Genomic DNA, 16778 nt, shown 5'->3' on the forward strand with positions numbered 1-16778 from the left:
TACCGGTTCCTCACACACTCTTGTGTTTCTCTACATTGTGTTTCTGAGCCAGTACTAGGTAAGAAAATGACATGACAAACAACCGACCCTACCCGTTCCACACACACTCTTGTGTTTCTCTACATTGTGTTTCTGAGCCAGTACTAGGTAAGAAAATGACATGACAAACAACCGACCCTACCGGTTCCTCACACACTCTTGTGTTTCTCTACATTGTGTTTCTGAGCCAGTACTAGGTAAGAAAATGACATGACAAACAACCGACACTACCGGTTCCACACACACTCTTGTGTTTCCCTACATTGTGTTTCTGAGCCAGTACTAGGTAAGAAAATGACATGACAAACAACCACCCCTCCCTGTTCCACACACACTCTTGTGTTTCCCTACATTGTGTTTCTGAGCCAGTACTAGGTAAGAAAATAACATGACAAACAACCTACCCTACCGGTTCCACACACACTCTTGTGTTTCCCTCCATTGTGTTTCTGAGCCAGTACTAGGTAAGAAAATGACATGACAAACAACCACTCCTCCCCTTTCCACACACACTCTTGTGTTTCTCTACATTGTGTTTCTGAGCCAGTACTAGGTAAGAAAATGACATAACAAACAACCGACCCTACTGGTTCCTCACACACTCTTGTTTTTCCCTACATTGTGTTTCTGAGCCAGTACTAGGTAAGAAAATGACATGACAAACAACCGACCCTACCGGTTCCACACACACTCTTGTGTTTTCCTTCATTGTGTTTCTGAGCCAGTACTAGGTAAGAAAATGACATGACAAACAACCGACCCTACCGGTTCCTCACACACTCTTGTGTTTCCCTACATTGTGTTTCTGAGCCAGTCCTAGGTAAGAAAATGACATGACAAACAACCGACCCTACCCGTTCCACACACACTCTTGTGTTTCCCTACATTGTGTTTCTGAGCCAGTACTAGGTAAGAAAATGACATGACAAACAACCGACACTACCGGTTCCACACACACTCTTGTGTTTCCCTACATTGTGTTTCTGAGCCAGTACTAGGTAAGAAAATGACATGACAAACAACCACCCCTCCCTGTTCCACACACACTCTTGTGTTTCCCTACATTGTGTTTCTGAGCCAGTACTAGGTAAGAAAATAACATGACAAACAACCGACCCTACCGGTTCCACACACACTCTTGTGTTTCCCTACATTGTGTTTCTGAGCCAGTACTAGGTAAGAAAATGACATGACAAACAACCACCCCTCCCCTTTCCACACACACTCTTGTGTTTCTCTACATTGTGTTTCTGAGCCAGTACTAGGTAAGAAAATGACATGACAAACAACCGACCCTACCGTTTCCTCACACACTCTTGTTTTTCCTACATTGTGTTTCTGAGCCAGTACTAGGTAAGAAAATGACATGACAAACAACCGACCCTACAGGTTCCACACACACTCTTGTGTTTTCCTTCATTGTGTTTCTGAGCCAGTACTAGGTAAGAAAATGACATGACAAACAACCGACCCTACCGGTTCCTCACACACTCTTGTGTTTCCCTACATTGTGTTTCTGAGCCAGTCCTAGGTAAGAAAATGACATGACAAACAACCGACCCTACCCGTTCCACACACACTCTTGTGTTTCCCTACATTGTGTTTTTGAGCCAGTACTAGGTAAGAAAATGACATGACAAACAACCGACACTACCGGTTCCACACACACTCTTGTGTTTCCCTACATTGTGTTTCTGAGCCAGTACTAGGTAAGAAAATGACATGACAAACAACCACCCCTCCCTGTTCCACACACACTCTTGTGTTTCCCTACATTGTGTTTCTGAGCCAGTACTAGGTAAGAAAATAACATGACAAACAACCGACACTACCGGTTCCACACACACTCTTGGGTTTCTCTACATTGTGTTTCTGAGCCAGTACTAGGTAAGAAAATAACATGACAAACAACCGACCCTACCGGTTCCACACACACTCTTGTGTTTTCCTTCATTGTGTTTCTGAGCCAGTACTAGGTAAGAAAATGACATGACAAACAACCGACCCTACTGGTTCCTCACACACTCTTGTGTTTTCCTACATTGTGTTTCTGAGCCAGTCCTAGGTAAGAAAATGACATGACAAACAACCGACCCTACCCGTTCCACACACACTCTTGTGTTTCCCTACATTGTGTTTCTGAGCCAGTACTAGGTAAGAAAATGACATGACAAACAACCGACACTACCGGTTCCACACACACTCTTGTGTTTCCCTACATTGTGTTTCTGAGCCAGTACTAGGTAAGAAAATGACATGACAAACAACCACCCCTCCCTGTTCCACACACACTCTTGTGTTTCCCTACATTGTGTTTCTGAGCCAGTACTAGGTAAGAAAATAACATGACAAACAACCGACACTACCAGTTCCACACACACTCTTGTTTTTCTTTACATTGTGTTTCTGAGCCAGTACTAGGTAAGAAAATAACATGAAAAACAACCGACCCTACCGGTTCCACACACACTCTTGTGTTTCTCTACATTGTGTTTCTGAGCCAGTACTAGGTAAGAAAATGACATGACAAACAACCGACCCTACCGGTTCCACACACACTCTTGTGTTTCTCTACATTGTGTTTCTGAGCCAGTACTAGGTAAGAAAATGACATGACAAACAACCGACCCTACCGGTTCCACACACACTCTTGTGTTTCTTTACATTGTGTTTCTGAGCCAGTACTAGGTAAGAAAATGACATGACAAACAACCGACCCTACCGGTTCCACACACACTCTTGTGTTTCCCTACATTGTGTTTCTGAGCCAGTACTAGGTAAGAAAATGACATGACAAACAACCACCCCTCCCCTTTCCACACACACTCTTGTGTTTCTCTACATTGTGTTTCTGAGCCAGTACTAGGTAAGAAAATGACATGACAAACAACCGACCCTACCGGTTCCTCACACACTCTTGTGTTTCCCTACATTGTGTTTCTGAGCCAGTACTAGGTAAGAAAATGACATGACAAACAACCGACCCTACCGGTTCCACACACACTCTTGTGTTTTCCTTCATTGTGTTTCTGAGCCAGTACTAGGTAAGAAAATGACATGACAAACAACCGACCCTACCAGTTTCTCACACACTCTTGTGTTTCCCTACATTGTGTTTCTGAGCCAGTCCTAGGTAAGAAAGTGACATGACAAACAACCGACCCTACCCGTTCCACACACACTCTTGTGTTTCCCTACATTGTGTTTCTGAGCCAGTACTAGGTAAGAAAATGACATGACAAACAACCACCCCTCCCCTTTCCACACACACTCTTGTCTTTCTCTACATTGTGTTTCTGAGCCAGTCCTAGGTAAGAAAATGACATGACAAACAACCGACCCTACCCGTTCCACACACACTCTTGTGTTTCCCTACATTGTGTTTCTGAGCCAGTACTAGGTAAGAAAATGACATGACAAACAACCGACACTACCGGTTCCACACACACTCTTGTGTTTCCCTACATTGTGTTTCTGAGCCAGTACTAGGTAAGAAAATGACATGACAAACAACCGACCCTACCGGTTCCACACACACTCTTGTGTTTCCCTACATTGTGTTTCTGAGCCAGTACTAAGTAAGAAAATAACATGACAAACAACCGACACTACCGGTTCCACACACACTCTTGTGTTTCTCTACATTGTGTTTCTGAGCCAGTACTAGGTAAGAAAATAACATGAAAAACAACTGACCCTACCGGTTCCACACACACTCTTGTGTTTCTCTACATTGTGTTTCTGAGCCAGTACTAGGTAAGAAAATGACATGACAAACAACCGACCCTACCGGTTGCACACACACTCTTGTGTTTTTCTACATTGTGTTTCTGAGCCAGTACTAGGTAAGAAAATGACAAGACAAACAACCGACCCTACCGGTTCCACACACACTCTTGTGTTTCCCTACATTGTGTTTCTGAGCCAGTACTAGGTAAGAAAATGACATGACAAACAACCACCCCTCCCCTTTCCACACACACTCTTGTGTTTCTCTACATTGTGTTTCTGAGCCAGTACTAGGTAAGAAAATGACACGACAAACAACCGACCCTACCGGTTCCTCACACACTCTTGTGTTTCCCTACATTGTGTTTCTGAGCCAGTACTAGGTAAGAAAATGACATGACAAACAACCGACCCTACCGGTTCCACACACACTCTTGTGTTTCCCTACATTGTGTTTCTGAGCCAGTCCTAGGTAAGAAAATGACATGACAAACAACCGACCCTACCGGTTGCACACACACTCTTGTGTTTCTCTACATTGTGTTTCTGAGCCAGTACTAGGTAAGAAAATGACAAGACAAACAACCGACCCTACCGGTTCCACACACACTCTTGTGTTTCCCTACATTGTGTTTCTGAGCCAGTACTAGGTAAGAAAATGACATGACAAACAACCACCCCTCCCCTTTCCACACACACTCTTGTGTTTCTCTACATTGTGTTTCTGAGCCAGTACTAGGTAAGAAAATGACACGACAAACAACCGACCCTACCGGTTCCTCACACACTCTTGTGTTTTCTTTCATTGTGTTTCTGAGCCAGTACTAGGTAAGAAAATGACATGACAAACAACCGACCCTACCAGTTTCTCACACACTCTTGTGTTTCCCTACATTGTGTTTCTGAGCCAGTCCTAGGTAAGAAAATGACATGACAAACAACCGACCCTACTTATTTCACACAAACTCTTGTGTTTCCCTACATTGTGTTTCTGAGCCAGTACTAGGTAAGAAAATGACATGACAAACAACCACCCCTCCCCTTTCCACACACACTCTTGTGTTTCTCTACATTGTGTTTCTGAGCCAGTACTACGTAAGAAAATGACATGACAAACAACCGACCCTACCGGTTCCTCACACACTCTTGTTTTTCTCTACATTGTGTTTCTGAGCCAGTCCTAGGTAAGAAAATGACATGACAAACAACCGACCCTACCCGTTCCACACACACTCTTGTGTTTCCCTACATTGTGTTTCTGAGCCAGTACTAGGTAAGAAAATGACATGACAAACAACCGACACTACCGGTTCCACACACACTCTTGTGTTTCCCTACATTGTGTTTCTGAGCCAGTACTAGGTAAGAAAATGACATGACAAACAACCACCCCTCCCCTTTCCACACACACTCTTGTGTTTCTCTACATTGTGTTTCTGAGCCAGTACTAGGTAAGAGAATAACATGACAAACAACCGACCCTGCCGGTTCCACACACACTCTTGTGTTTCCCTACATTGTGTTTCTGAGCCAGTACTAGGTAAGAAAATGACATGACAAACAACCGACCCTACCGGTTCCTCACACACTCTTGTGTTTCCCTACATTGTGTTTCTAAGCCAGTACTAGGTAAGAAAATGACATGACAAACAACCGACCCTACCAGTTCCTCACACACTCTTGTGTTTCCCTACATTGTGTTTCTGAGCCAGTCCTAGGTAAGAAAATGACATGACAAACAACCACCCCTCCCCTTTCCACACACACTCTTGTGTTTCCCTACATTGTGTTTCTGAGCCAGTACTAGGTAAGAAAATAACATGACAAACAACCGACCCTACCGGTTCCTCACACACTCTTGTGTTTCTCTACATTGTGTTTCTGAGCCAGTACTAGGTAAGAAAATGACATGACAAACAACCGACCCTTCCGGTTCCTCACACACTCTTGTGTTTCTCTACATTGTGTTTCTGAGCCAGTACTAGGTAAGAAAATGACATGACAAACAACCGACCCTACCCGTTCCACACACACTCTTGTGTTTCTCTACATTGTGTTTCTGAGCCAGTACTAGGTAAGAAAATGACATGACAAACAACCGACCCTACCGGTTCCTCACACACTCTTGTGTTTCCCTTCATTGTGTTTCTGAGCCAGTACTAGGTAAGAAAATGACATGACAAACAACCACCCCTCCCCTTTCCACACACACTCTTGTGTTTCTCTACATTGTGTTTCTGAGCCAGTACTAGGTAAGAAAATGACATGACAAACAACCGACCCTACCGGTTCCTCACACACTCTTGTGTTTCCCTACATTGTGTTTCTGAGCCAGTACTAGGTGAGAAAATGACATGACAAACAACCGACACTACCGGTTCCACACACACTCTTGTGTTTCCCTACATTGTGTTTCTGAGCCAGTACTAGGTATGAAAATAACATGACAAACAACTGACCCTACCCGTTCCACACACACTCTTGTGTTTCCCTACATTGTGTTTCTGAGCCAGTACTAGGTAAGAAAATGACATGACAAACAACCACCCCTCCCCTTTCCACACACACTCTTGTGTTTCTCTACATTGTGTTTCTGAGCCAGTACTAGGTAAGAAAATGACATGACAAACAACCGACCCTACCGGTTCCTCACACACTCTTGTGTTTCCCTACATTGTGTTTCTGAGCCAGTACTAGGTAAGAAAATGACATGACAAACAACCGACCCTACCGGTTCCTCACACACTCTTGTGTTTCCCTACATTGTGTTTCTGAGCCAGTACTAGGTAAGAAAATGACATGACAAACAACCGACCCTACCAGTTCCTCACACACTCTTGTGTTTCCCTACATTGTGTTTCTGAGCCAGTCCTAGGTAAGAAAATGACATGACAAACAACCACCCCTCCTCTTTCCACACACACTCTTGTGTTTCCCTACATTGTGTTTCTGAGCCAGTACTAGGTAAGAATCTGATGTACAGTAGTTGTCGTTTGTTTATGTAATATATACGTGTTTCTCGTTTCTCGTTTTGTTTATATAGATTAGACCGTTGGTTTTCCCGTTTGAATGGTTTTACACTAGTAATTTTGGGGCCCTTTATAGCTTGTTGTTCGGTGTGAGCCAAGGCTCCGTGTTGAAGGCCGTACTTTAACCTATAATGGTTTAATTTTTAAATTGTTACACACTCTTGTGTTTCTCTACATTGTGTTTCTGAGCCAGTACTAGGTAAGAAAATGACATGACAAACAACCGACCCTACCGGTTCCTCACACACTCTTGTGTTTCTCTACATTGTGTTTCTGAGCCAGTACTAGGTAAGAAAATGACATGACAAACAACCGACACTACCGGTTCCACACACACTCTTGTGTTTCCCTACATTGTGTTTCTGAGCCAGTACTAGGTAAGAAAATGACATGACAAACAACCACCCCTCCCTGTTCCACACACACTCTTGTGTTTCCCTACATTGTGTTTCTGAGCCAGTACTAGGTAAGAAAATAACATGACAAACAACCTTCCCTACCGGTTCCAAACACTCTCTTGTGTTTCCCTACATTGTGTTTCTGAGCCAGTACTAGGTAAGAAAATGACATGACAAACAACCACTCCTCCCCTTTCCACACACACTCTTGTGTTTCTCTACATTGTGTTTCTGAGCCAGTACTAGGTAAGAAAATGACATGACAAACAACCGACCCTACCGGTTCCACACACACTCTTGTGTTTTCCTTCATTGTGTTTCTGAGCCAGTACTAGGTAAGAAAATGACATGACAAACAACCGACCCTACCAGTTCCTCACACACTCTTGTGTTTCCCTACATTGTGTTTCTGAGCCAGTCCTAGGTAAGAAAATGACATGACAAACAACCGACCCTACCCGTTCCACACACACTCTTGTGTTTCCCTACATTGTGTTTCTGAGCCAGTACTAGGTAAGAAAATGACATGACAAACAACCGACACTACCGGTTCCACACACACTCTTGTGTTTCCCTACATTGTGTTTCTGAGCCAGTACTAGGTAAGAAAATGACATGACAAACAACCACCCCTCCCTGTTCCACACACACTCTTGTGTTTCCCTACATTGTGTTTCTGAGCCAGTACTAGGTAAGAAAATAACATGACAAACAACCGAACCTACTGGTTCCTCACACACTCTTGTGTTTCTCTACATTGTGTTTCTGAGCCAGTACTAGGTAAGAAAATGACATGACAAACAACCGACCCTACCGGTTCCTCACACACTCTTGTGTTTCTCTACATTGTGTTTCTGAGCCAGTACTAGGTAAGAAAATGACATGACAAACAACCGACACTACCGGTTCCACACACACTCTTGTGTTTCCCTACATTGTGTTTCTGAGCCAGTACTAGGTAAGAAAATGACATGACAAACAACCACCCCTCCCTGTTCCACACACACTCTTGTGTTTCCCTACATTGTGTTTCTGAGCCAATACTAGGTAAGAAAATAACATGACAAACAACCTACCCTACCGGTTCCACACACACTCTTGTGTTTCCCTACATTGTGTTTCTGAGCCAGTACTAGGTAAGAAAATGACATGACAAACAACCACTCCTCCCCTTTCCACACACACTCTTGTGTTTCTCTACATTGTGTTTCTGAGCCAATACTAGGTAAGAAAATGACATGACAAACAACCGACCCTACCGGTTCCTCACACACTCTTGTTTTTCCCTACATTGTGTTTCTGAGCCAGTACTAGGTAAGAAAATGACATGACAAACAACCGACCCTACCGGTTCCACACACACTCTTGTGTTTTCCTTCATTGTGTTTCTGAGCCAGTACTAGGTAAGAAAATGACATGACAAACAACCGACCCTACCGGTTCCTCACACACTCTTGTGTTTCCCTACATTGTGTTTCTGAGCCAGTCCTAGGTAAGAAAATGACATGACAAACAACCGACCCTACCCGTTCCACACACACTCTTGTGTTTCCCTACATTGTGTTTCTGAGCCAGTACTAGGTAAGAAAATGACATGACAAACAACCGACACTACCGGTTCCACACACACTCTTGTGTTTCCGTACATTGTGTTTCTGAGCCAGTACTAGGTAAGAAAATGACATGACAAACAACCACCCCTCCCTGTTCCACACACACTCTTGTGTTTCCCTACATTGTGTTTCTGAGCCAGTACTAGGTAAGAAAATAACATGACAAACAACCGACCCTACTGGTTCCTCACACACTCTTGTGTTTCTCTACATTGTGTGTCTGAGCCAGTACTAGGTAAGAAAATGACATGACAAACAACCGACCCTACCGGTTCCTCACACACTCTTGTGTTTCTCTACATTGTGTTTCTGAGCCAGTACTAGGTAAGAAAATGACATGACAAACAACCGACACTACCGGTTCCACACACACTCTTGTGTTTCCCTACATTGTGTTTCTGAGCCAGTACTAGGTAAGAAAATGACATGACAAACAACCACCCCTCCCTGTTCCACACACACTCTTGTGTTTCCCTACATTGTGTTTCTGAGCCAGTACTAGGTAAGAAAATAACATGACAATCAACCGACCCTACCGGTTCCACACACACTCTTGTGTTTCCCTACATTGTGTTTCTGAGCCAGTACTAGGTAAGAAAATGACATGACAAACAACCACCCCTCCCCTTTCCACACACACTCTTGTGTTTCTCTACATTGTGTTTCTGAGCCAGTACTAGGTAAGAAAATGACATGACAAACAACCGACCCTACCGGTTCCTCACACACTCTTGTTTTTCCTACATTGTGTTTCTGTGCCAGTACTAGGTAAGAAAATGACATGACAAACAACCGACCCTACCGGTTCCACACACACTCTTGTGTTTTCCTTCATTGTGTTTCTGAGCCAGTACTAGGTAAGAAAATGACATGACAAACAACCGACCCTACCGGTTCCTCACACACTCTTGTGTTTCCCTACATTGTGTTTCTGAGCCAGTACTAGGTAAGAAAATGACATGACAAACAACCGACCCTACCGGTTCCACACACACTCTTGTGTTTCCCTACATTGTGTTTCTGAGCCAGTACTAGGTAAAAAATGACATGACAAACAACCACCCCTCCCTGTTCCACACACACTCTTGTGTTTTCCTACATTGTGTTTCTGAGCCAGTACTAGGTAAGAAAATAACATGACAAACAACCGACACTACCGGTTCCACACACACTCTTGGGTTTCTCTACATTGTGTTTCTGAGCCAGTACTAGGTAAGAAAATAACATGAAAAACAACCGACCCTACCGGTTCCACACACACTCTTGTGTTTCTCTACATTGTGTTTCTGAGCCAGTACTAGGTAAGAAAATGACATGACAAACAACCGACCCTACCGGTTCCACACACACTCTTGTGTTTCCCTACATTGTGTTTCTGAGCCAGTACTAGGTAAGAAAATGACATGACAAACAACCACCCCTCCCCTTTCCACACACACTCTTGTGTTTCTCTACATTGTGTTTCTGAGCCAGTACTAGGTAAGAAAATGACATGACAAACAACCGACCCTACCGGTTCCACACACACTCTTGGGTTTCTCTACATTGTGTTTCTGAGCCAGTACTAGGTAAGAAAATAACATGAAAAACAACCGACCCTACCGGTTCCACACACACTCTTGTGTTTCTCTACATTGTGTTTCTGAGCCAGTACTAGGTAAGAAAATGACATGACAAACAACCGACCCTACCGGTTCCACACACACTCTTGTGTTTCCCTACATTGTGTTTCTGAGCCAGTACTAGGTAAGAAAATGACATGACAAACAACCACCCCTCCCCTTTCCACACACACTCTTGTGTTTCTCTACATTGTGTTTCTGAGCCAGTACTAGGTAAGAAAATGACATGACAAACAACCGACCCTACCGGTTCCTCACACACTCTTGTTTTTCCCTACATTGTGTTTCTGAGCCAGTACTAGGTAAGAAAATGACATGACAAACAACCGACCCTACCGGTTCCTCACACACTCTTGTTTTTCCTACATTGTGTTTCTGTGCCAGTACTAGGTAAGAAAATGACATGACAAACAACCGACCCTACCGGTTCCACACACACTCTTGTGTTTTCCTTCATTGTGTTTCTGAGCCAGTACTAGGTAAGAAAATGACATGACAAACAACCGACCCTACCGGTTCCTCACACACTCTTGTGTTTCCCTACATTGTGTTTCTGAGCCAGTCCTAGTTAAGAAAATGACATGACAAACAACCGACCCTACCCGTTCCACACACACTCTTGTGTTTCCCTACATTGTGTTTCTGAGCCAGTACTAGGTAAGAAAATGACATGACAAACAACCGACCCTACCGGTTCCACACACACTCTTGTGTTTCCCTACATTGTGTTTCTGAGCCAGTGCTAGGTAAAAAATGACATGACAAACAACCACCCCTCCCTGTTCCACACACACTCTTGTGTTTTCCTACATTGTGTTTCTGAGCCAGTACTAGGTAAGAAAATAACATGACAAACAACCGACACTACCGGTTCCACACACACTCTTGGGTTTCTCTACATTGTGTTTCTGAGCCAGTACTAGGTAAGAAAATAACATGAAAAACAACCGACCCTACCGGTTCCACACACACTCTTGTGTTTCTCTACATTGTGTTTCTGAGCCAGTACTAGGTAAGAAAATGACATGACAAACAACCGACCCTACCGGTTCCACACACACTCTTGTGTTTCCCTACATTGTGTTTCTGAGCCAGTACTAGGTAAGAAAATGACATGACAAACAACCACCCCTCCCCTTTCCACACACACTCTTGTGTTTCTCTACATTGTGTTTCTGAGCCAGTACTAGGTAAGAAAATGACATGACAAACAACCGACCCTACCGGTTCCACACACACTCTTGGGTTTCTCTACATTGTGTTTCTGAGCCAGTACTAGGTAAGAAAATAACATGAAAAACAACCGACCCTACCGGTTCCACACACACTCTTGTGTTTCTCTACATTGTGTTTCTGAGCCAGTACTAGGTAAGAAAATGACATGACAAACAACCGACCCTACCGGTTCCACACACACTCTTGTGTTTCCCTACATTGTGTTTCTGAGCCAGTACTAGGTAAGAAAATGACATGACAAACAACCACCCCTCCCCTTTCCACACACACTCTTGTGTTTCTCTACATTGTGTTTCTGAGCCAGTACTAGGTAAGAAAATGACATGACAAACAACCGACCCTACCGGTTCCTCACACACTCTTGTTTTTCCCTACATTGTGTTTCTGAGCCAGTACTAGGTAAGAAAATGACATGACAAACAACCGACCCTACCGGTTCCACACACACTCTTGTGTTTTCCTTCATTGTGTTTCTGAGCCAGTACTAGATAAGAAAATGACATGACAAACAACCGACCCTACTGGTTCCTCACACACTCTTGTGTTTCCCTACATTGTGTTTCTGAGCCAGTCCTAGGTAAGAAAATGACATGACAAACAACCGACCCTACCCATTCCACACACACTCTTGTGTTTCCCTACATTGTGTTTCTGAGCCAGTACTAGGTAAGAAAATGACATGACAAACAACCGACACTACCTGTTCCACACACACTCTTGTGTTTCCCTACATTGTGTTTCTGAGCCAGTACTAGGTAAGAAAATGACATGACAAACAACCACCCCTCCCTGTTCCACACACACTCTTGTGTTTCCCTACATTGTGTTTCTGAGCCAGTACTAGGTAAGAAAATAACATGACAAACAACCGACACTACCGGTTCCACACACACTCTTGTGTTTCTCTACATTGTGCTTCTGAGCCAGTACTAGGTAAGAAAATAACATGAAAAACAACCGACCCTACCGGTTCCACACACACTCTTGTGTTTCTCTACATTGTGTTTCTGAGCCAGTACTAGGTAAGAAAATGACATGACAAACAACCGACCCTACCGGTTCCACACACACTCTTGTGTTTCTCTACATTGTGTTTCTGAGCCAGTACTAGGTAAGAAAATGACATGACAAACAACCACCCCTCCCCTTTCCACACACACTCTTGTGTTTCTCTACATTGTGTTTCTGAGCCAGTACTAGGTAAGAAAATGACATGACAAACAACCACCCCTCCCCTTTCCACACACACTCTTGTGTTTCTCTACATTGTGTTTCTGAGCCAGTACTAGGTAAGAAAATGACATGACAAACAACCGACCCTACCGGTTCCTCACACACTCTTGTGTTTCTCTACATTGTGTTTCTGAGCCAGTACTTTGTAAGAAAATGACATGACAAACAACCGACCCTACCGGTTCCTCACACACTCTTGTGTTTCCCTACATTGTGTTTCTGAGGCAGTACTAGGTAAGAAAATAACATGACAAACAACCGACACTACCAGTTCCACACACACTCTTGTGTTTCTCTACATTGTGTTTCTGAGCCAGTACTAGGTAAGAAAATAACATGAAAAACAACCGACCCTACCGGTTCCACACACACTCTTGTGTTTCCCTACATTGTGTTTCTGAGCCAGTACTAGGTAAGAAAATGACATGACAAACAACCGACCCTACCGGTTCCTCACACACTCTTGTGTTTCCCTACATTGTGTTTCTGAGCCAGTACTAGGTAAGAAAATGACATGACAAACAACCGACACTACCGGTTCCACACACACTCTTGTGTTTCCCTACATTGTGTTTCTGAGCCAGTACTAGGTAAGAAAATGACATGACAAACAACCGACACTACCGGTTCCACACACACTCTTGTGTTGACTACATTGTGTTTCTGAGCCAGTACTAGGTAAGAAAATGACATGACAAACAACTACCCTCCCCGTTCCACACACACTCTTGTGTTTCTCTACATTGTGTTTCTGAGCCAGTACTAGGTAAGAAAATATCATGACAAACAACCACCCTCCCCGTTCCACACACACTCTTGTGTTGACTACATTGTTCTTCCAAACAAGATCTATATAAGATGAATATATGATACTTTAACAACCCCCCCCCCCCCCCCCCAACCCCCACCCCCACACTGATTGTGTATAACTATATTGTGTTTCTGAGTTAGTAGTAGGTATAATAATAACATGTTAAACTCCTCCCCTGTTTCTATGTATCAATTACATTTTGTTTGAAATATTGAACAGATAAAACAAGATAAACCAGCAGATCATTATTATAGACCATACTCAAATGAACGTGGATATGCGATCATTTGTAAGATATTATGTTGTGTATTTCATAAAGTTACATGTAGATATACTGGTATTCAATGCACTACAAAACTATAATGTTTACCTAACAACTTTTAGTTATGTGCTTTTGATCGGTTGTTATATGGTTGTCTCCCTTTGAAAGAGAGCCGTGGTGTAGTGGTTAGGGCATCGGACTACTAACACAAAGGTTCCTGGTTCGATTCCCGTTCGGGATGAAAATTTCAGCAACTCAATTTTTGGCTCTCCCTTGACACCATTTGCGAGTATGGTTTTGAGGAAAGGATGATAGTCCCTCGGAAAGGGACGATAAATGGCTGACCTGTGTTAAGAGAGAGCAATATCTCTTGCATGTTAAAGACACCCTTGTAGATTTCGAAAAAGAGTAGGCTAATGCCGCTACAAGGCAGCACTCGCACCCTCAAAGTGGAAATGGATTAATATAAGTTGCAAAACTTGTTTCCCAATCCACTATAAATAAATATGTTTAAACTAAAACTAAACTCCCTTTGAATGAGAACATAGCTTTTGATTATCCATGACATATTAACTTCCTTTTTTACAAAAGGTTAATGGGAGTATAAGACCTTGATCTTAAATTTTACTGTATGGTTAATAAATGCATTTGAAAGGCCATGGAGGGGGTCTCATTGGGGGGTTCCCATGCCGGAACCTGCTTACTGTTTTGTCAGATTCCTGTATCCCGCTTACACTATGTAAGTAAGCAATTCTCATTTTTTTGTCATTTTCCCGGGTCCCGCTAGACCTCATTTCCCGTTTTCCATGACACAATAATTTGACTTTTACATGTCACGCTTACAAATAATTGGCAATCCCGCGTCACTCTTATACCCCATTGAAACCCACCATGTAGGCTGAGGTTATTTCAATTTTAAAACAAAAGTGTTGTCCTGTTTCTTTTTTCAATAGGTCTGTTTAGGTGAATAAAAACAAGTAATGAACAATATGGTTGAAGAAAGTATGCTTCACTGTAAATAAATAAAAAAGAAGTAGAATACTTATCTATGTGTAGATGTAGTTATCAATTACAAAAAAACACACCAAAAAACACTCTTTTTTTCCAGGACCTCCATTTACCCATCAGAGACCAGCAGTATTGTAAGTATGAATCATTCATTTGAAGTAAGAGCAAATTTATGTACAGGTGTTGGAGTAACCTTAACAATGAGAGGAGGAAGAAGTTCTTAGTGTGAAAGCAAAAAAAAACAACCTTTCTATTGTTTGATATAAAAAAGAAGATGAAGTATGATTGCCAATGAGACAACTGTCCACAAGAGAACAAAATGACACAGAAGTTAACAACTATAGGTCACCTTACGGCCTTCAACAATGAGCATGCCTATACCACATAGTCAGATATAAAAGGCCCCGAAATGACAATGTAAATCAATTCAAGCGAGAAAACTAAAGGCCTTTTTCATGTACAATAAATGAACAAAAAACAAATATGTACACATAAAAAAACCACAACCACTGAATTACAGGTTCCTGATAGTCTTGAAGTTATCATTGTCTTCTTCTATTATTTTCCTTTTATTATTTTCAACAAATCTTTTTTTTTAAAAGTGGAGGCATTTGTCGCTTTGCTTCCTAGATCCTACTTCGTTGGTGTTGTCCAATACTGAATTGTGGAAATCACTGAGTGCACGCATATTGTGTGTTTTTATCATTAAGCAGTGCTGAGTAATTGAAAAAAATAATAATATTTGCTTGAAATTTAAACTTTAATAGGCAAGGATGACCTATTGTAAAGAAAAAAACATTTTTAGTTTGAATTCAGCTCTAAAAATATGGGTCTCTATAAATAAATACCTAGATATGTATAGTGAGTGATCTTTGATATAGTTTTAAATTGATATGGAACTGCAAGTCATTATGTAAGAAATGAATATTATCCTATTTAATATATAGGTCTTGTATATTCAGAAACATGACAACTTTGAATTAGTTTCAAGATTATTTTTATTCTATATTTTTATTTGTTATTGACAGTTCCTGTTTTTTTGGAGGAGTAACACCAGCTGATGATCCAACTAGATACCTGACCTGTATAGAGAAATGCTTCTCTAAATATGTAGATTTGAAAGAGAAAGGACCACTGATAGTAAATACCTGTGGCTGGAATAAAGGTAAGGGAAAACTAATTGTATGTATTGTACTTATTGATCTGTAGAATAGCAGATATTGTAATTGGATGTGTTCATTGGATATTTTGGGCTTTTTAATTCTTCTGAAATTTTTGCTATTTTATTTCCTAAAAGATTGAAGAAATTGCATTGTAAGTTTTTAACTTGCTATTCCAGGATCTTGTGGGTTTCCTAAATAAACAAAAATTAAGGTGAATTTTATTGAATCTTTTACAGAATACCTATTACAGGATGTTCTTTGACAAATCGTATTTTCTTACATTTAAACTAGAACACATCTGCTTCATGGCCAGTCTATGACTGAGATAAAGTACCTTAGCCATATTTTCAGCCTGGATTTTAACTACTGTATTGGCTTTTGCTAAAGGTGCACAGTTTTCTCTGCTTTTGAAACCTTTTTGTTTGAATCCATCCTGGATTTTTGGGATACGATTGATGTCAAGCAATCTGTAGACTTTTACCGTTGACCTCCTTTCCAATTCTGCCCATGCCCTCATGTAAACTGTTTTGTTCGAATTATTGAGGAAAATCTCATATTCTTAAGATTGTCTTGCTTTAAAAGGTAAAAACAAACAAATGGATTGAATTTGAACAACTTTCCTATAACTTTCTTCT

The 16778-nt window shown here is 41.9% G+C and overlaps 1 protein-coding gene across 1 annotated transcript in view; it reads left to right on the forward strand.

Moving 5' to 3' along the window:
- Nucleotides 1-16778, forward strand: part of LOC134721285 (polynucleotide 5'-hydroxyl-kinase NOL9-like) — a 65543-nt gene that overhangs the window by 28901 nt on the left and 19864 nt on the right. The window contains exons 6-7 of the mRNA XM_063584169.1: nucleotides 15081-15114; nucleotides 16009-16145. Coding sequence (XP_063440239.1) covers nucleotides 15081-15114; nucleotides 16009-16145 — 171 coding nt within the window. The remainder of the gene's footprint in view (nucleotides 1-15080; nucleotides 15115-16008; nucleotides 16146-16778) is intronic.

This window comes from Mytilus trossulus, chromosome 1 (assembly GCF_036588685.1).
Source record: "Mytilus trossulus isolate FHL-02 chromosome 1, PNRI_Mtr1.1.1.hap1, whole genome shotgun sequence".
In the NCBI taxonomy this organism is placed as follows: Eukaryota; Metazoa; Mollusca; class Bivalvia; order Mytilida; family Mytilidae; genus Mytilus; species Mytilus trossulus.